The 21,400-nt window shown below is 41.6% G+C and overlaps 1 protein-coding gene across 2 annotated transcripts; it reads left to right on the top strand.

Annotated features, from left to right (window-relative positions):
- The first annotated feature begins 977 nt into the window (after positions 1-977).
- naprt (nicotinate phosphoribosyltransferase) lies at positions 978-20,580 on the top strand. 2 transcript variants are annotated; one of them, XM_053647074.1, is made up of 13 exons: positions 978-1,403; positions 2,224-2,351; positions 2,441-2,523; positions 2,718-2,848; positions 5,863-5,978; positions 15,198-15,391; positions 15,487-15,624; positions 15,701-15,785; positions 15,878-15,958; positions 16,047-16,149; positions 16,514-16,671; positions 19,031-19,138; positions 19,211-20,580. In XM_053647074.1, the coding sequence occupies exons 1-13, from the start codon at positions 1,157-1,159 to the stop codon at positions 19,268-19,270; spliced, it is 1,632 nt and encodes a 543-aa protein (XP_053503049.1). In that variant the 5' UTR covers positions 978-1,156; the 3' UTR covers positions 19,271-20,580. The 2 variants fall into 2 exon arrangements, with proteins under 2 accessions (XP_053503049.1, XP_053503041.1); XM_053647066.1 differs by having other exon boundaries at positions 979-1,403; positions 15,484-15,624.
- The last annotated feature ends 820 nt before the right edge of the window (positions 20,581-21,400 follow it).

Raw genomic sequence — 21,400 nt, 5'->3', positions numbered from 1 at the left:
GATGCGTTTACACGTGTAGGATGTTGGTGTGTGGAGCTAACTCAATTTACTTCATTTTAATGCGTACATCGGTTCCACGTGGTTGAATTAACACAACAACACAATTTGTTTTAGTAACTCTAACATGATTTAATCATGCAATTTCAAAGCCCAGAATGAAATCAAACCATAGCGTAATTGGATCACGTTAGAAGGCTACGTCAGTGGTTTTCAAAGTGCCGCCAGGGGGCACCCGGGGGGCCTCAACAATTTGGTGTGAAAAATAAATAAATACATTATATATATATATATATATATATATATATATATATATATATATATATATATATATATATATATATATATATAGATAGATATATGCGTTATTATAATACTATAACATGTTATTTGCAACAATACATATTAAAATCACATTTGCTATACCTAACTTTCTAATTGCTAAACAGACAAAACATCAACGTAAAAAACTGGGATATATTCAGAAGTGTGTATTTTTAATGTGTTTTAATGACATCTTGCAAAAGGGGGGCCTCGGTCAAATGTTAATGCCATTTGGGGGGCCTCGCCCTGGAAATGTTCGGGAACCCCTGGGCTACGTGAATGTTTTGTCGTTGCTGTTGGGTTTGTGTGTGTGTGTGTGTGTGTGTGTGTGTGTGTGTGTATGTGTGTGTGTGTGGTTGGGGACGGGACGACTAACCTTTTATTATTGCATTTCTGAATGTAAAACTTAAAGTAGACTGATATATATATATATATATATATATATATATATATATATATATATATATATATATATATATATACATATATAAATTATTTAAATATCATTCATAAAAATGTGGTGTGCTGTAAACCCACAAACGACTTCAAAATAGTCAATCTTAAATATATTAACTGTATAACGTTGTCCAGGAATAAGAAACGGAAACTACGTGCCTGTGTCATGAATATGAAAGTATTTATTTTGTGTTAGCCGATCTCTTTACAGGTGAGAATATACACGGAAGGGAAACACGCTGTGCCGCATTGCCCGATGCTGTAGGAATGAAGTTACGCAACATTATCCGTAGCGCAAAGCGTTCCCGTGCTCGCGTGGAGTGCGCTTCCGGCCGTAGGCGTGGAATAAGTCACTGCCCTGAGACTTCATCAAGAGAACATGGCGACAGTGGCGGGTGATACATGTGCCACCCTGAATCCCTCTGTGTGCCAGGGAGTGCCGCCACTGCTCACGGATTTGTATCAGTTCACTATGGCATATGCCTACTGGCGAGCGGGCAGGCACAATCAACACGCCGTGTTCGAGCTCTTTTTCCGGGATAATCCATTCAACGGCGGGTTCTCACTTTTTGCAGGACTGAACGACTGTTTGCAGTTTCTGCGCGACTTTCGTTTCACAGATGAAGGTTAGTGGTGTAGTAGTGTATTTGTGTTTGGACTAAAGGTGATTTAAAGAGAGTTTCACAGTGAGATCGTCTGCGCATGGCTGCTGAGAAGTTGCGCAATAGACGGGTTACACTACACTAACATACAGGCAACAAGAGAACATATTTGAATGTCAACCCCCCCGAAGAACTTTTCTAATGCGTCCAAGAGTTTTCCCAAAAACCACGCACTTTCACGTACTACTTAAGTGAGCCAACTCAAAGCCCAGTATGTTCATTCTAACTTCTGAATGAATCTGTGACCTTTAGTCTCCGTCATGAAACGAAGTTCACTCCATGGGTTTGTTAATACCAGGGCACAGCCAGCTAGTTAACGTTAACAAACAAACAAACAAAAAATTGTATTCATTCATGGGTTATCATTCAACTTTATGTTGTTCTCACAAAGAAAGAAGAACAGCAGGAATGGGGGAGAACATTCTGAAGATTTCTCACCAGACTCAGACAGAGATCCTATGGTGCACCATAGCGGTTCAAGATAGCAGAGAATGCTGTTGGGGAAAAACAATGGCATAAAATTTTCATCCCAGGGCAAATGTTCTACTATCTTTCCCAATAAATATATTTTTGGACTAAGTAGTGTCTTAGTACCCGTTAAATTCATAGATGTGCAATTAAAATCAATATTCCATTTGTGAATATTTAGTAATTCCAGATTTGTAGTTTATACAATCATTAGTTTACTCAGAAGCAGGCCAACAAACTGGCATATTATGTAAATATATTTGTTAAGCAGAAATCAACCATTACATGTGTGTTAAAAATTTGTTGTGTTATACAGATGTGGAGTACTTGCGCACTGTGCTACCCTCAAACACACACCCTGATTTCTTCACCTACCTGAAAGGGTTAGACTCCTCCGCTGTGTCTGTCAGCGCAGTAGCTGAGGGCACCGTTGTTTTTGCCAGGGTACATGCAGAAACCACACCCATTCTGTTTAACTTCTGATGGTAAAACAGTTAGACAGTGTTGGTGAACTATTATATGTTATTATGTAGGTTCCTCTTTTGGAGGTGTCTGGCCCACTGGCTGTTGTTCAGCTGCTGGAAACCAGCCTTCTCTGTCTGGTCAACTATGCCAGGTGTTGTTGTTGTTGTTATTATTATTATTATTATTATTATTATTATTATTATTATTATTAAATATTTTTAACTGTATTTTTAACTCAAGAACAAAGCGCCTCAGTTAAATGCATTGTATATGTTTGGCTGTCATAACAATTTTTATTGTTCATATCAATGCTCAATGTCTCTCTACACATTTGCATACTCTCAGTCTGGTGTGCACAAATGCTGCACGGTTTCGTCTAGCTGCAGGCCCCAGGCGGCGACTTATGGAGATGGGTCTGAGGAGAGCTCAGGGGCCCAATGGAGGTCTGACTGCTTCTCGAGCCACATATATTGGAGGTATATACATACAGATGCATACACTAGTTAGATAGTACACTCATTGCACATTTTATTTTTTACATTAATTCACAGTAGTTACTAAATAATATACTTTAAGATGAATAACTAAATAATGAGCTATAGCAGTTATACATTTTGTGAATTTGAAATTAAAGACATGTATTTACTGTCCAATATATCCTCACTGGCCACTTTATTAGGAAAGCCTGTGCACATGCACATCCATAGAGTTATCTAATCAGCTGGTCACGTGACAGCAGCACAATGCAAAAAATACGAAAATAGTTTGAATATTTCAAAAACTGCTGATTATGACTGGGCAATAAAACGTTATCTGTATTTATCGACGGTACACCTTTATCGGTAACGATAGAAAAAATCTTCTATATAACACTTGATAAAATGTTAAGAGACATGAAGTTTGGTTGCAGGAACAACCCTCAAGCGTTCACCGTCCCTGGATCATAAACAGCCTATCATATGCTTTGATAAAGGAGTGTGCCACGAGTGACAAGCAAACAGTCAATAACATGTTGCGTATCTGTGGGATTCGGTTGCGCCATCACCATGTGATATCAGAACACACAAACACATGCGAAAATGAGTGCTGTGCCTGACAAGGAGATTGTGAATAAAAAAAGACTGACATGCTCACCAGTGTTGCAGTTTCTTTTGGTTTCTTTTTGACTGACCAACATCAGAAGACCGACATGTGTAAGCTTTGCAAAAAAAAGCGTCCCGAACAAGTACGGGAAAAACAAGCTGCGAGAGACTTGTAGAGCACATGCACAGTGCTCCGCCCATGTGAAGTGGGTGTGACTCTGAACCGCGGACAAGGCAGAAAGGTTACATTTTGCTGCTTTTTGTATTTTCTGTTAAAATGTTGGCTCTTGGGAGGATGGTGAATGTCCTCAGAGCAGGAGCTCGAGTCGTCAGACGCGAACCTCAGCACAGTGTTCTCCGGAAGTAAGTGTTAAAGTTTTATATGAGGCTAGACTACAGTAACTATGCTAACAGGCTGAGCACAAAACAGAGCACCATGAGTCACATTCTGCGCTACAATGCGATGTTGACCGACCTTAAAATTTGCCGTGATTGTGCTACATTTACACTTTCAGATTGCACACATTTTGTAATATTTCATTTATTAAGTTCAAGAGTTTCTTTAACACTTATTTATTTAATCTTCATATAAGATATAAGAGAGGATATTTGTTAAAATTCTATTTTGTTTTTGACTGTTAAAACTAAAATTATTTGTTGTTTGCCTTAATAAAGTAAAAATACGGTGGTTCAATTCAAACCTTCTTTTGTTTAAAAAAAGAAGCAAATATATCAGTATTTATCGATAGCGAATGATATGAAACATTGCATCTTGATACATTTTTTAGCTGTATGGCCCAGCACTAATGCCAATCTCCTGGGAATCTCACACACAACAGTCTCTAGAGTTTACACAGAATGGTGCGCCAAACAAAAAAACATTGTGAGCTACAATTATGTGGGTGGAAATGCCTTGCTGAAAAGAGAGGTCAGAGGAAAATGGCCAGATTGGTTTGAGCTGCCAGGAAGGTAACTCAAATAGTAACTCTTTACAACTGTGTTGAGCAGAAAAGCATCTCAGCATGCCCAAAACATTGAACCTTGGGATGGCTACAACATCAGAAGACCATTACTGAGTTCCATTCCTGTCAGCCAAGAATAAGAATCTGAGGCTATCATGGGCACAGACTCAAACTGGATAGTTGAACATAAAAAACACCTGGTCTTTTGTCAACTCTTCAACTGTCCAGTTTGGATGAGTCTGTGCCCATGATATCCACAGATTCTTGTGCTTGACTGACAGGAGTGGTACTTGATGTGGTCTTCTACTGTTGTAGCCCATCCATTCCAAGGTTTGATGTGTTGTGCGTTCTGATATGCTTTTCTGCTCACCATGGTTATGAAGAATGCTTTTTTGAGTTATTATAGACTTCCTGGTCATTCTCCTCTGATCTCTCTCATCAACAAGGTGTTTTAGTCTGCAGAGCCTCTGCAAAAGGATGGTTTTTTTTGGTTTTGTTTTTTGCACCATTCCATGTAAACTCTAGAGACTGTTGAGTGTGAAAATCCCAGGAGATCGGCAGTTTCTGAAATACTCAAACCAGCCAACTGCTACCAACAACTATGCCATAGTTAAAGTCACAGAGATCACACTTACTCTTCATTCTGATATTTGATGTGAAAATTATCTGAAGCTCTTGACCTGTAGCTGCATGATTTTATGCATTGTGCTGTGCTGCCACATGATTGGCTGATTGGATAACTGCATAAATGTGCAGGTGTATAGATGTTGCTGTTAAAGTGATCGTTGAGTGTATTTTGATTTGCGTTCATTAACTGCTATAAAGCAATACCTATAAAATAAGGCATCACTATCACTGTGTCCTGTTATTGTCATCTCCAATGAGAGAAAGTGCTCTAGAAACAGCATTAGCTACATTATTAATAAGACAAATTACAGTATATGGCCGAAGTATGTGAATACCTGACCATCATCCCCATATGTGCTTGTTGAATATCCTGTTCCAAAGTTGGCTCCCCCTTTGCTGCTATAACAGCCTCCTGGGAATCTTCTGGGAAGGCTTTCCACTAGATATTGGAACATGGCTAGAGGAATTTCTGCCCATTCAGTCACAAGAACATTAGCACAGTCAGGTAATAATTTCACACCAACATTGGCAAACCATGTCTTTATGTACCTCACTTTGTGCAAAGGTTCATTGTCCTGCTGAAACAGGTTTGGGCCTCTTAGTTCCAGTGATAGGTACTCTTTAAAGCTACAGCATACAAAGACACTATACAATTGTGTACTTTCAACTTTGTGGCAACAGTTTGTGGAAGACCCACATTTGGATGTCATGGTCAGGTTTCCACAAAATTTTGGCAATATAGTGTACCATTTAATAAAATCCATTGCTGTATGGGATTGATGAAGAAAATGCACTTTCCATTTTTCTTTCTGGCCTTAGGTTTTGACTTAACAAGTAATGCTCTGGCTGGGCGTCTCTTTGGAATTCCAGTGGCAGGCACCATTGCACATTCTTACGTCACATCCTTCTCCTCTCTTGAGGAGGTGTGTCCAAAGGTGCGTCTTAACATGGAAGAATATTAATGTGAAAGAGGTTGCTTTTCAGACTAAGTCAACAACAACAACAGTTTGAGTAAATTGCTTTAAAGGAGTCATTTCATTACTTTGAAAAGTTTTTAAACGTTAATTATTTTTTATTGGGTATAATAAAATAGGTTAACATGCTTTAATGTTCAAAAAAGGCATTATTTGTCAAAGAATGTACCTTATTGCAGTGCCTTTATTCCCAGGCTGCCTGAAATGCTCTGATTTCTTCAAAGCCCCTCCTTACGAACAGCCTAGAGTGCTCTGATTGGCCAGCTGACCCGTTGCATTGTGATTGGCCGAAAGTCTCACGAGTGTGTTGGAAAAGTAACACCCCTTAGGTTAGCTTTAGCCTCCAAGGCTCCTAAAACAATTCTAAGCTCCTAAGCAACATGTCGTCAGTTTTACCATACCAGTTTGAGCGCGAGTCTGATTCAGAAAACGAGGATTATCAAGCGGAAGCAAGTTTGCAAACACGACTTGAGCAGAACATTTCACAGTGGTACGTTTTTATTTTGTATCTCTCTTATCTTTCAGATACGATGTTAATTCCAACCCCGTCGGTGGTACTAACTGTGCTGCACACAGCTGCTGTGTGTACAACCAACGTCTCTGTCAGACCACCAACATACAAACAAACATTTTAAAAAACTGAGACAACTTAGCCAACACGTTTGCAGAGGTATAAAACTGAGCCACAACACAAAACTCTGCATTTGAAGAGTCAATAGCAGATACTTCAAAATATTCAAACACACTTACAAGTTCTGATTCAGAAGCGCAAGATTGTCCAAGCAAAGTGGGAATCACCCCACTTTTCGGGAATAGCCTTCATGTATAGCCTGCCTTGTACTCGGCCAGGTTCAGGAAGCTGTCCTCCGTAAAAAGCGATGTGCACAGGCAAACGTTTGGGTTGTACTGCTCAGGAACAGCATTATAAATAAACAGTAACCACTAATTTAATCCGTTTCCGGAAGGCTAAACAAAGAGGTTTTGCTTTCACACAGAAACAAACAGCATCTCCACTACATGGCACCTGAATTCACTGAAGCCTTGCCTTCTTTCTTCGTGGCTGCCTTTGGGTGGGATTATGCTGCTAGTGCACTCCGTGGTGTAGAGAAATTACGGAAGTAAATCTGAACTTCGAACAACGTGTTTTGGGCAGGTCTGGAGCAGTGCGCTCTGTTAGATAGAATAAATCCCTTTGTGGGAAAATATGAGTTTTGGGACTTTGCAAAGCTTATACATGCACAAACAGATGCATTAAACTCCCAAACAGAAGTAAAACATTAAAAATCACGTTATGACTCCTTTAAAGCCGTGGTTCCCAAACTTTTTCCGTCAAGCACCCCCTTGGAAAAAAATACCATACTGTGCAAAAGTCTTAGGCACCCATTTATTAGTTGAAATTTTGTAATAGGTGTATGACCTTCCCATGTGGTCAACAGGAAATGAGGAGATGGGAGGCTTGGGACAACTAAAAAAAAGGTGCTCTTTATTTTCTTTTTTATTTTCTTTTGCTTTTCAGTGACTTTAGCACAACACTCCGAGGCTTACACCAACATAAATACATATAGCTATACACACACAATAATAACAACAATAATAATAATACAAGCACTTTATCTTCTTGTGAAAACTCATGTAGCCGAGCACCCCTGTTATTCAGCTGGGACTGACATACCTGCACTTGTAGGAAATTCTCCTGTGTTAATTGCATGATTCCCAATGTGTGTAGTTCTGCTTTCAAGTCAAGAATGTACTGAATTTTAACTTTTGCTCTCCGACGATGCTTGCACTGATATACCAATTCAAATGGGAAGAACCACATGGAGGGTGGGTTCTCGTGCTGTGAATAATAAGGGTTCAAGTCATTTATCCCAATTTCGAACAGGGCTTGAAGTACTTGAATTTGGCTTTTCGAAATTTAAGTACAGGGGAATTTAAGAAGATTTAATTTAAGAAGATCACTGTTAAAAGCATGGACAATTTTCAAGTTTTCTCGGGAGTCCATCAATGCCAAAAGTTTGAAGAAGGAAGAACCATTGCTTTTTAACTCTGCACTGAATCTGGACATTTTTAAAGACTCATCACTCAGGAAAAGTCTGTGGGTTGCAAAAATCAGAAAAGTTGGACACTTAATATCTGAAGTTGAATGGATATTAGCTGAGATTTTTGCTGAAAAATTGAGCATAAAATCAATTCACGTGGCAATGAAAATTTTGACTCAGATTGCTGAGATTTTGCCAAAGAGTTATAGACTTTCCGTAGAAATGTATAATGGAGAGATGGACATATTTGACTTTCCAGAATTGGAAATTGCAGTTGTGTCACGAGTTCCCCTTTAAGCAGCGCGCTGCGGAGCATGTGAGCATGCGTGCACGAGCAGGTGCACTAGCACCTGCTTTTCCCTTGTGGACAATCGTGACATTTCTACACGTGCATTTGTTTATGTTGCTGTTATGTCTCCTCCCCGTTCTATCATTGGCTATTGTTTCATGTGTGTCTGAATCGCCCTCAGCCGTCAGCCATTACGAGGCTGATTATGTTTGTACATATACCGCGCGCCTCCCAGCACACGGCGCGGAATATTGAATGAGTTAGTCACTTAGTTTAGAGTCCTCACGATAGATAACCATAGTCTTAGTTCATGTCATGTTTCATGGTTCATGTTTAGGTTCATGTTTGGGTTCGTTAGTTTTGTTCACGCTGGTTTCTCCGCTACCAGTCCCACGCTATTGTTCATGTTTCTTGTTTTGTTCCTCGACCCTGTATTTCCGTGACCGCAACCTTGATTCCTGCCTCGCCCCTTTATGCCTGTTTGCGATCGCCTGAACTTCGCATGTTACTGGATTACGTTTGTGGATCACGTTTTGGATTTGTCTGCCTGTCTCTCTCTTAAATAAAACCTGTTCAAACTGCATTTGCATCCATCCTATCTCTGCTCCGTCCCGATACGTGACAAGTTGAGACTGAAAGCTGGGAAGAAACTGAGGGTGGAAACCTTTTAAGACTCCTAAGTTGGGAGTTTTCAGCAATACAGAAAAACAAAATCACTGCATACACTGTGTATAAAGACATTGCATCTCCATACTCTTGCAAACGAAAAGGTGTCTAAATGGCAAGAGGTGTTTGGTGTCGTGGAAATTAGACAACACTCGCAGACTCTTCCTCTGTGGTGAAAAAGGTTTATTACAGAAAGATGGTTAATACAGGATAGAAGAAGCAGGATAGAATAATGAGAGCGCTCTGAGGCGCTTGTGCTGAACAACTACTATATATATGAAATGCAGAGCATGCTACACTTCTGTGTACCGATAAGGAGCAGTTTGAGACAGTTCAAACAGGCTTTGTTTTCGGATCTTGGAGGATGTAAAGACGAACCTTGAACAGAAGAACATGTTTGTGTCTTTGCATGCAGATAAACATTCTGTACTGATCCACGAGCCCCATCCTCCAAGTACTGAGTTCAGCCAATCAAACCCCGTCTCGCTAGTCTGCAGAGGGTTGCGTATCACAGACCGCATGTGTTCAATGATAGAATAAGCATTATATATCTGCGTGATGAGGGGGACATGTTACATTGTGTGGGTAACACTGTTGGTAATGATTCTTATGACCAAAGGCGATACAGAACTGTTTACAGAGGCGATACAGAGGCAGCCAGTATCTTGGCATACAGGCTTTTAACTGCTAATTGTCATCTAGTCTGCAATAATCTACTAAAGAACTTTGCGGGCTCATGTGGGACCTATAGAAATCACGTCACCTTAGATACTTAGTATCGTCACCACGATCAGCTAAATACCAAATTTGGGTAAAAGTGTATGCATCATGCACTCTTTCTGCTGAAACGATGTGATTGATCAATAAGTCTTCCACCCGATAAACTCCAATATCGTGCTTTGGTTTATCTTTCCAGATTAAGGGTCTACCCCCGGACACCCAGTGTTGTCGGGAACGGTCCCAGTGATTTGTGAGTTTATTTATGTGACAGGGCTTACTAACAGATACCACCAATATCAGGAGAAGGGTGCACGATTAGGAATAGGTTTGTATGTATGAGTGGATGTGCAGGTTGGCATCTAATGATTTGTGTCTAGTTTGTAACAGTAGTCTGTGGTCAAGGAGCTTTGGGGCATAAGAGGTGAGGTAGCAAAGTCACGTCGACTAACCTCTGTCCTGGTCATGTGGCTATATAGTACGCACTAATGAAGTTCAGTCCTCCTAAGAGTACAGTTTCCATGTTGTCAACATTTTCTCCAAAAACTATGTGTCCGTTATTTTACAGGCTACTAGATACCACTTGTGTTGTGTAACCACAAGAAACTGGTGTGAGAATGTGTGTTTGAGTGCAGTGTGTCATGTATGTGGGTGTGTATATGCAGGTCGTCGCTCGTGAGTGTCAGTCCTCCTAGAGGCCTCTTTATAGAGAATCATTTCCTAGTTCTCCTGTCGAAGTCCTGTCTTTTCCAGCTCAGTGCTCAGCTCTGGCACTCTCCTACAGTGGCTGGCGTGCATCCATGTGGCTCTCTGGCTGACCTTTTCCACGGAGCGAGTGACGAAAAGGATCTAGAATGGCCCCGACCACTGTGGCTTGTTCCACCTGGTCCTGCGGAAGTCCTGGAAGCTGGAAGCGCTGCCTTTACCTGCTTGTGGATAGAGTGCAGAGCAGAGGACAACGTTGCACAGTAATTTTACATTGCATCATCACATGCTGCAGCGTCCGGAACAGGAGCTGTCACATGTCCTGTGTGTGGAGGTCTCCCAAACAGTATCCTAAAGGGGCTAAGCCCATCCTAAGCCTGTTTCAGAACAGCATTTGCTCAATCTGTTTTTTAGTGTCCCATTTTCTCTCTCTGCCACCCCACCACTAGCTGGATGATATACACAGTGCTGCTTTAAGTCAATACCCAAATATTCACCCACTTACTTAAGGGCATGGCTCACAAAAGATGTGTCATTATCATTGGAGATTATCATTATCAGTACCACGTCTGAGTCCTGTTTGGATGTAGGGACGTGGCCTTCTCTACCTTCAAATGCACGTTATGAGTTGTGCAAACATCGTGAACAAAATTTTATTATTATTATTTTTTTTTAGAGTAATTAGAGAAACCAATGCTTTATCGCAGCTATCAATCCTGCTTTTGATGCATGGTCCCTGCCATGCGTCAACTTTGAAGACAAGGACAGCCCTGGGGGCACCACCAAAGTCCGTCAACAACTGTGTCACCTGCTTTGCGCCACTTTTCCTCCACTGTAGCTCATGCTTGGAGGTCTGAAAGCTGTAAAGGAGTGATTATTTTCTTTTGAGTTTTGATAATGATAATGAGTCTTTATTGATCACATATACATTACAGCACAGTGAAATTCTTTTCTTCACATACCCCAGCATGTTAGGAAGTTGGGGTCAGAGCACAGGGTCAGCCATGATACAGCGCCCCTGCAGCAGAGAGGTTTTACAGCCGTTATTTCCTGGTCCACAAAAAATAGAGGAGTATGCGGCCAATTTTAGATCTGCGTCATCTGAACTGTACTCTTCGGACATACAGGTTCAAGATGCTGACGCCCAAACTCATCGTTCCACAGATTCAGTTTGAGGACTGGTTTGTGATGATAGATCTAAAAGGTGCATATTTCCACATAGAAATATCACTAGCTTTATCCCCTCGCATCTTCACAAACTGCATGGATGTCATTCTGGCTCTAATGTTACTCCAGGGCATCCGTGTACTAAACTACCTGGACGACTGGTTAATTCTAGCACGATCCAGGGAACTGGCGGTTCAACATGGAGATGTTGTTCTCACTCATATGAGGAGCTTGGGGTTCAGGTTGAACCTCAGAAAAGTATGCTTTCTCCAGTGCAGTGGACAACTTTTCTAGGGGTTATAAGGATTCTACTATGATGAGGGCGTTCCTATCCCCAACATGCGTAGGGTCAATCCTATCAACATTGACAAGATAAAGCTGGATTTTGGCATCCCCTCCAGTCTCTATTGGAGACTATTGGAGCTTGTGGGCAGCCAACGTCATACCACTGAGCCTATTGCACAGGAGACCATTTCAGTGGTGGCTGAGAAGTTGGGGGTTTCATCCAAGGACAAAACCTCTGAGAGTATTCAGTGTCACACGGCAATGCCTACGTGCTCTGAGATTTTGAGTGTCCCCAGTTTCTAGCCTTGGCTCACTCTCTAGGGGTGTCTCCTTAGCGCAAGGCAGTAATGACAGACACCTCCCTCACGGGCTGGAGCACGGATTTAGACAGCTGTCCAGCTCACGGTCTCTGGAGTGGCCCTCATCTGGAGCGGCATATAAATTGCCTAGAAATGTGGGCCATATTTCTAGCACTGAAATTTCTTCTTCCTCAATTGAGAGGTCACCATGTGTTTACAGACAACACAGCAGTGGTCTCATATATTGACCACCAGGGAGGATTATGTCCATGCCCCCCGTTCAGGCAGGCGCAACTAATTCTTCTCTGGGCAGAGGGAAAGTTTTGTCAGTGAGTGCAATGTACATTCTGGGCAACTGGAATGTCGGGGCAGACATCCTGTTGAGGCAGGGGCTGAGGCCCAGGGATTGGTGGCTCCATCCACAAGTGGTGGAGTCCATATGGTGGAGGTTTGGCCAAGCGGGACTGCATGTGTTCACCTCCGAGGAGAGAGCACACTGTGGTTCGCCCTCACTCCTCCCACACAATTAGGGCTGGACGCCATGGTGCACTTGTGGCCGAGGTCACATCTGTACACTTTTTCCCCGATCGCTCTGCTCCCACAAGTTCTAGCGAGAGTTTGCCAAGACAGTCTACGTCTGCTGCTAGTAGCACCTTATTGGCCAGCTCGAATATGGTTCTCAGAGATAATGTCCCTGCTAGATGGCACTCCTTGGAAGATTCCCATCCACAGGGATCTATTGTCTCAAGCTGGAGGGCTGATTTATCACCCTCAGCCGGAACTATGGAAACTGTGGGTGTGGCCCCTGAGGGGCACCAGCTCATAGATTCTGGTCTCACAACTGAGGTTGTAGATCCATCCACAAGGAAATTGTATGCGCTCAAGTGGCGGCTTTTTGTCTTTTGGTGTGAGGAACGCCAGCTAGACCCAGTGAACTGCACAATAGCTACAGTTCTGGAGTTCTTACAAGGACGTTTCTCAGCGGGGTGGGCTCCTTCTACAATCTCAGTTTACGTGGCCGCCATTTCGGCCAGCCACGCCCCTTTTGATGGAGCATCTGTGGGGCAATATCCTCTAAATTCGAGGTTTATGCATGGTGTCAGGTGGCTGAGGCCCATCTGCAGGCCATCCATCCTGGAAGGTCTGTCAGGTGCCCCATTTGAGCCCTTAGAGTCAGCCTCTGAGAAGCTTCTGACTCTAAAGGTAGCTCTTCTGCTGGCCCTGACATCTCTCAAGCGAGTAGGAGATCTACAAGCTCTCTCTGTTGTCCCTTCTTGTCTTGACTTTACCCCTGGATTAGCCAAGGCCTTCCTGTATCCTAGGCTGGATTATATTCCTAGGGTGCCTACATCTGCTGCCCAGCCTGTGGTGTTGCAGGCTTTCTGCCCTCCTCTGTTCCTCACACCGGAACAAGAGAGAATGCACCTGCTGTATCCAGTAAAGGCTCTCTGTACTTACGTCCACCGCGCCAGCCAGTGGCCTAAGTCGGAGCAGCTGCTGGTCTGCTTGGCGGCGACAGTAGAGGTGATGCTGTGTCAAAGCAGCGCATCTCTAATTGGATAGTGGAAGCAATCTCTATTGCTTATGAGGCGCATGGTTTCGCTACGCCTCTGGGCATAAGGGCTCATTCCACTAGGGGGGTCACCTCCTCGAAGGCTTTGTCCAACGGGGTATCCTTACAGGATGTGTGTGCTGCTGAAGGGTGGTTTACGCCGCACACATTCATTAGATATTACAGCCTGGATATTCATTCAGCCCCGGTCTCGAGTGTCTTGCAGTGACCCTCAGGCTTGGGTCTTTTTGAAGAGGCCGTACCCTCGGTATGACGAAGTGGGTATTCTCGTTCCCATAGTGTTATGCTAAACGCAACATGAAGTTCCCTTTGTAAGGGAATGTAACACTGTTACCTGAGAAGAGAATGAGACATTGCGTAGCTTTTTCATACCGGGGTAGGCCTGTGAATTATGTCTTCACTTCAGATAATAGAGGCTGACGGCGCGGTTCACAGGTGCCATATACATATCACGCTACGCGCTTAATTGCCATGTCGCCTGATCATGACAGATTTTACACAAGCTTCAGATGCTGGTCACGCGCGAGGGGTGCTCCCATAGTGTTATGCTAAACGCAACGTCTCGTTCCCTTCTCAGGGAACAGGGTTACATGCGTAACCCAGACATTTCTTTTATTTATTTGCTTTGTGTATTTTATTACTGTTTACTGCTCTTTATATTGTTTTTATCTAGAAACATTTAATATCATTATTTTTGAAGGCATCTTTGTTTTAGAGCATTTCTGTGCACGTGCCTAAGACTTTTTGCACTGTACTATATGTGGTCTTCTCCAAAAGTATTGGAACAGCAAGGCCAATAGTTTTGCTATACAATGAATACTTTTGGGTTTGAGATCAAAAGATGAATGAGACAATAGATAAGAATTTCAGCTTTCATTTCCTGATACTTACATCTAGATGTGTTAACCAACTTCGAACGTGGCACCATTGAAATGGCGCACTGACATAGCGTCTTTATCCAAAGCGTTTTGCACTGTGTCTCATTCACCCATTCACACACACACTCACACACCAATGGTAGCAGAGCTGCCATGCAAGGTGCTAACTTGCCATCAGGAGCAACTTATAAAAAGTTGTTAATAAAAAATTGCTGTTTACACGGTAGTATCTTAATCACTCTGATTAAGAAACTACTGTGTAAACAGCAATTTTTAATTACCTTAATCCGATTAAAGTCATACTCGAAGTAAACACAAATCAAATTGAGACATGTGGAGTATTCCTGTGTAATCGCATTATTGATGTGTATTACAGACATGTAAACACCTTAATCACACTATTGACGTCGTGTGGGAGTAAACAGTCTTAATCGGGTTAATGTTGGATTATTGTTGTCCATGTAAACGTACTGACTGTCTCTAAATAAATCACCTAAAAATGCTAACATTTCACATACTTTTGCAAATATTAAATGTATTTTGATTTTTAATCACATTGCAGACTCTGGTGCCATTGAGAGGTGGTGACCCTGTTGAGCTTGTCCCTCTGGTAAAGGACTGGTTAGCACGTGTATGTCAGTTACTAGGAGCTAAGCCACAGCAAGTGCGTGAGGGAGAGCTTGCTGCCTTCCTGTCCTATGCCATTGCTTATCCTTTCAACTTTCTCCCTGTGATTGACAGCTACAGTGTCAGCAGGTAACACAATGTCCTGTTTCTAAGAGTAAAATGAGTTTTTTTCGTTTTTTTATGTCATGCAGTGTGGTGGAACGTGTGCTTTTTTATTGCAGTAGTGGCTTGCCCTGTTTCTGTGCTGTTGCCCTGGCACTCTGTGAGCTGCAGTATCAGCCTCTGGGAGTAAGGCTGGATAGTGGAGATCTCTGTAGGCAATCTCTGCTAGTGTATAATGTTTTCAGACAATGCAGCAAGCAGTAAGTTTAGCCTTTTACAAATATTATAGTTGTTTAAAGACCTCTGATACTCAGTAGTTTATCTGTTTCCCACTAGATTTTCAGTTCCTGCATTTGAGTCGCTCATCATTGTTGGTACAAACGGTGTGTCTGAAAAAAGTCTTTCTGAACTCAACAAAAGGGTAAGATATTCCCTTATAATAGAAATATTACACTGTAGCCCAGAATTACATCATGCTACCTTTTAGTAAATGGTTTCCTCCGACACTTTCAGGATAATGAGATCGATGTAGTGGGAGTTGGAACTCACCTTGTTACATGCACAAGTCAACCCTCACTTGGTTGTGTATATAAGGTAACACTGAAGATTTCTAGAGCCTACTAGTAAATGCATCCAGATATAGTCTGAGGAATCATGGATAGATGCAATTTTCACTTATTAGTTAGTAGAGGTTGGAGGTCGGCCTAGGATGAAGCTGAGTGAGGACCCAGAGAAAAGCACACTGCCAGGCAGAAAGGCAATCTACAGACTGCTGGACACTGATGGTCAGGACCCTTTCCAGCCTCCTTACTGCTGCAATCTTTCCTATTTAACCCAATGAACAAAATTTGTGGGCATTTGCACCCCTTTTTATTTTATCCATTTATGCCTTAAAATATTTTGTACTTAAAAAGACACAAAGCTGATTTTTGATTCAGAAAAAATTAAACATCTAAATGTTTTTACCATTTATTATGATTATTATTAAGCCAGTTCTTAAAAGTTCTTAAAATAGAATGGTGTCTAAGATCTAGTCTTCTACTGTCAACTGAGATATTGCCTCAACAGAATAGTATTGTTGTTTATGTCCCCTAGTTACTCTCTCACCTTTTCTTTATCCTCTTCACATCTTGATTTCATCACTCACAGGTCATCCTCAAATGGATCTCGTATGCCTATCAGAGGAGCCTGCCCCAAAAGTGGAAGAGCCCATAAAATGTCACCCTTTAGGGCTGGATAAGGCTGTCCAATCAGTCACACCTGCCCATGTGACAAGGCTACGATTAGATGTCTTCTCACATGGAGAGGTAATCTCCACCCATTCCACTGTTAGAATTTGTTCAGTTTCATCAATTTGTCCCTCATACTATACCATGTTTTTGTCCCATTTTTGGTCTCTCCTATTTTTAGCATTAATTAAAATCCTTAACAATGAGTTGATAGGGTGAAAGGAAGGGAAGATATTTACAGCTGGTGAAGGCAGAAGGCATGAAGGCATGCACAGAGGGGCCAGTGTCAAGCTAGAGAGCATGCACCGAGGGGCCAGTGTCAAGCTAGAGAGCATGCTTCCTTGTGAGATAATCTAATAATGCCACAGTGCATCTATTGACTCTCTCCTCCTATTTGATGTTCAGCTCTCTTCTATTTCCCCAAATTGATATACCAGTTGCTAGCAGTTAGGACCAACTCTACCTCTGTGGCATATGCTGTTTTTACTGTTTGGGGTGCCTGACATGTTGGTTGTTAGCTGTGAGATATCATTATTATGAGTTGCTATAAGGAGACAGCAATTTTTGACAGTTGTCAATGTAGATATTAAAGAGACTAGAACTACTGCAGCATAAGTGACTAATGAAGACCGGCAGCATACAGTATGTCACAAAAGTGAGTACACCCCTCACATTTTTGTAAATATTTGATTATATCTTTTCATGTACCAACACTGAAGAAATGACACTTTGCTACAATGTAAAGTATGAGTGTACAGCTTGTGTAACAGTGTAAATTTACTGTCCCCTCAAAATAACTCAACACACAGCCATTAATGTCTAAACCACTGGCAACAAAAGTGAGTACACCCCTAAGTAAAAATGTCCAAATTGGGCCCAAACTGTCACTATTTTGTGTGGCCACCATTATTTTCCAGCACTGCCTTAACCCTCTTGGGCATGGAGTTCACCAGAGCTTCACAGGTTGCCACTGGAGTCCTCTTCCACCTCTCCATGATGACATCACGGAGCTGGTGGATGTTAGAGACCTTGTGCTCCTCCACCATCCGTTTGAGGATGCCCCACAGATGCTCAATAGGGTTTAGGCCTGGAGACATGCTTGGCCAGTCCATCACCTTCACCCTCAGCTTCTTTAGCAAGGCAGTGGTCATCTTGGAGGTGTGTTTGGGGTCGTTATCATGCTGGAATAATGCATACTGATCATGCTCTGCTTCAGTATGTCACAGTTCATGTTGGGATTCATGGTTCCCTCAATGAATAGCCGTATGAGTGCTGCCAGTATTGCTGCAGAGGTTGAAGGGGTGGGGGGTCAGCCTGTCAGTGCTCAGACCATACGCCGCACACTGCATCAAATTGGTCTGCATGGCTGTCATCCCAGAAGGAAGCCTCTTCTAAAGATGATGCACAAGAAAGCTGGCATACAGTTTGCTGAAGACAAGCAAAGGACATGGATTATGAGACCAAGATAATCTTATTTGGTTCAGATGGTGACAAGTGTGTTTGGCGGCAACCAGGTGAGGAGTACAAAGACAAGTGTGTCTTGCCTACAGTCAAGCATGGTGGTGGGAGTGTCATGGTCTGGGGCTCCATGAATGCTGCCGGCACTGAGGAGCTACAGTTCATTGAGGGAACCATGAATGCCAACATGTACTGTGACATACTGAAGCAGAGCATGATCCCCTCCCTTCGGTGACTTGGCCGCAGGCCAGTATTCCAGCATGATAACAACCCCAAACGCACCTCCAAGATGACCACTGCCTTGCTAAAGAAGCTGAGGGTGAAGGTGATGGTCTAAACCCTATTGAGCATCTGTGGGGCATTCTCAAATGGAAGGTGGAGGAGCACAAGGTCTCTAACATCCACCGACTCCGTGATGTCGTCATGGAGGAGTGGAAGAGGACTCCAGTGGCAACCTGTGAAGCTCTGGTGAACTCCATGCCCAAGAGGGTTAAGGCAGTGCTGGAAAATAATGGTGGTCACACAAAATATTGACACTTTGGGCCCAATTTGGACATTTTCACTTAGGGGTGTACTCACTTTTGTTGCCAGCGGTTTAGACATTAATGGCTGTGTGTTGAGTTATTTTGAGGGGACAGCAAATGTACACTGTTACACAAACTGTACACTCACTACTTTACATTGTAGCAAAGTGTCATTTCTTCAGTGGTTTCACATGAAAAGTTATAATCAAATATTTACAAAAATGTGAGGGGTGTACTCACTTTTGTGAGATACTGTAGATACTGAATTTGCAGATACTTTTGTCGAACCCCTTTTCCATTCGTTTATCAAATCCTAAAAACATCTAGACTTTGTAAAGCAAGACATTTTCACTGAATTTGAACACTTTCCAAAATACCCCAATGTCATAATGTCTGAAACAAAAATGTCTGACTACAACGTCTGACCTTAATATTCTTCTATGCTGTATTTCCAGATTTTGCTTCCTTTGAGCAGTGCATATGAGAGTCGAGTACATGCACAGACCTCCATTCAGGCCTTGTACCCCCATCACAGAAAACTGGAGGAGCCAGTGTCTTACACGGTTAGTGTATAATTTGTCTAAAATTAATACCAAAAGTATTCCTTATTAAATCTGTGTATTTGTCTTTCACAGGTGGCTGTGTCAGAGAGAATTCATTCTCTTGTATCTGACATCAGAAGAGGAAACAGCTAACACGGCGATTTTCTGAGCCACCAAGCTTCAACTTCGGCAGAGACTGTTTTGTATTGCACATCTTTGCACAGTTGTACTCTACTACCATCATGGGTCTGTGCATATGAATGTTTTATGAATATGTTGAATGTCCTTATATTTTACTAACAATACCATTATGAGAAACAATCTGACCTCTCTTTTTTGTATTTGACTAAATTAGACTACATACTGAGTTCATTAGTACTTAGTAATGGCTGGAAGTTACACTGCATTTGATATGCTTTAAATGTCCTCTATAAATTCTGTCTGATTTGTATGACTAGATTACATTAATCTGAGACAATTGAAATATTAAAAACATTTTTAATTACACAGCCACCCACATAGCAATTGTTTTCTGGCACAGTTCCGGTCCACAAAACCAATTCTCCCTTGGCCCACATACTGCAATGAATGATGGCCTATGAATGGCCCAGATTCGGTTTACAAACAAGGGCCACACATAGGCCATAACTGGCCCAAATGTCAGCCAATACCAGTTTCAATTTTCAATACCAGAATCCCAGTCTTAACCATATCAACACCAGCCTGTATCCAGAGACCCAAAAATTGAGCCACAGCCCAGATTATTGTTGCCCAAATAATGTGAAAAATAAATCACACGAAAACTGAATGTAACTTTTTTTTTAAAATTATAACTTAATTTAATTTTTTTAATTTTTTATAATAAAAATTATAACATAATTATTTTAATTATATGAGTTATTTTAACTGCCTAAGCTGAAATTAAACACTAAAATGTAAAAGTTTCAGATAAGTCTTTAAAACAGTGCAGAGGACAGTGGTGGCTTGGTGGTTAAGGCTCTGGGTTACTGATTGGAAGGTTGGGGGTTCAAGCATTTCACTGTACATAAGTATATGTTATAAATAAAGACTCATTATCATTATAATAAAGTCAGTCCCTCCAGGATTTTGCGATCAAAGAAATTAATGCAACGTCAAAGAAACTCCACAATATTTGGTGGAGCTTGCAAAAAAAAAGTTCCACAATTACCGCAGATTTTCCGCAGATTTGGGTCAAGACGTGTCATGTGACGTCATCACCTTCAGCCAAAGCTGTCTTCGATTCACGTGCATCGCACATGAGTACAGTTAAAAGGTCTCATTTACCAACAAACATCACTGCGAAAGACAGCACAAAACAATTTCTTGAAATTGCAATTTCACCAAATTCAAGTAGTTTTCCACATAAAAAAAGCCCAGAAAAACTCATCAAATTGCATGGCAAATTTTGAAACAAAAAATTTTAAAAATTGCAAAATCAAGCTTTTTTGGCTGCAACAATCGCAAAAAAAACTGCAAAATGGACTGAGTAGTAAGAATCTAACAGGCAAAGTTAAAACTAAATTATATCAAGTAATATTAGCCTTAGTAAATAAAAGCCCGTAATGAAATGTACATGAACTGTCTAAACAAGGTAACACTTTTAACACTTGTGTGTGTGTGTGAGGAAGAAAGAGTGAGATTCAATTCAGAATTGTCCTCAACATGTGATGCCTTGTCCAGCCTCTCTTTTCTCCTCAACCTCTCTCTCCTTCCTGCATCTCTGTCAGGAGCAAGCTGAAGCCACCTCTGTACATTGACTTCTATCTCCTGTTCGGTGGCATTTCGTGTCAGCTGGGTTTTTTTCTCACAGCAGCTAAAAACACATACAAAATTATTAAATACTTATATACAAACATTCATCATAAAATTATAACATGGCTGTATAACACTGTAATAATGCTTGATCAGATTGGTTGAAATATATTCCCTTCATTAGTGTCATGTAATGGAGGCTGAGATGGAAGCAAGTGCAGGTATGCCAGTTTAATCAAACAACAAGAAGTCCAAAGGATCAGGCAGAAATCAATGTACATAGGCAGGCAAGGGTCAAACGATCAGGCAAACAGGCTAAACTAGGTAAGGCAGAGAATCGAGGTCAACAGAATAAACAAAGGCAAGAACCAGAAAAGCAAACATGATACAAGGCTTGGAATAATGACAGAGACTAAGCAACTGAGCGTAATACTTTGCAAAGACTAAGTGTTTGAACAGTCTCTTATATGTGTGGTGTGAATTGAATGCAGGAGTGCGTGATTAGAATGA

The sequence above is a fragment of the Ictalurus furcatus genome, chromosome 2 (genome assembly GCF_023375685.1).
Source record: "Ictalurus furcatus strain D&B chromosome 2, Billie_1.0, whole genome shotgun sequence".
In the NCBI taxonomy this organism is placed as follows: domain Eukaryota; kingdom Metazoa; phylum Chordata; class Actinopteri; order Siluriformes; family Ictaluridae; genus Ictalurus; species Ictalurus furcatus.
This window is presented reverse-complemented; position numbering and strand designations above follow the sequence as displayed.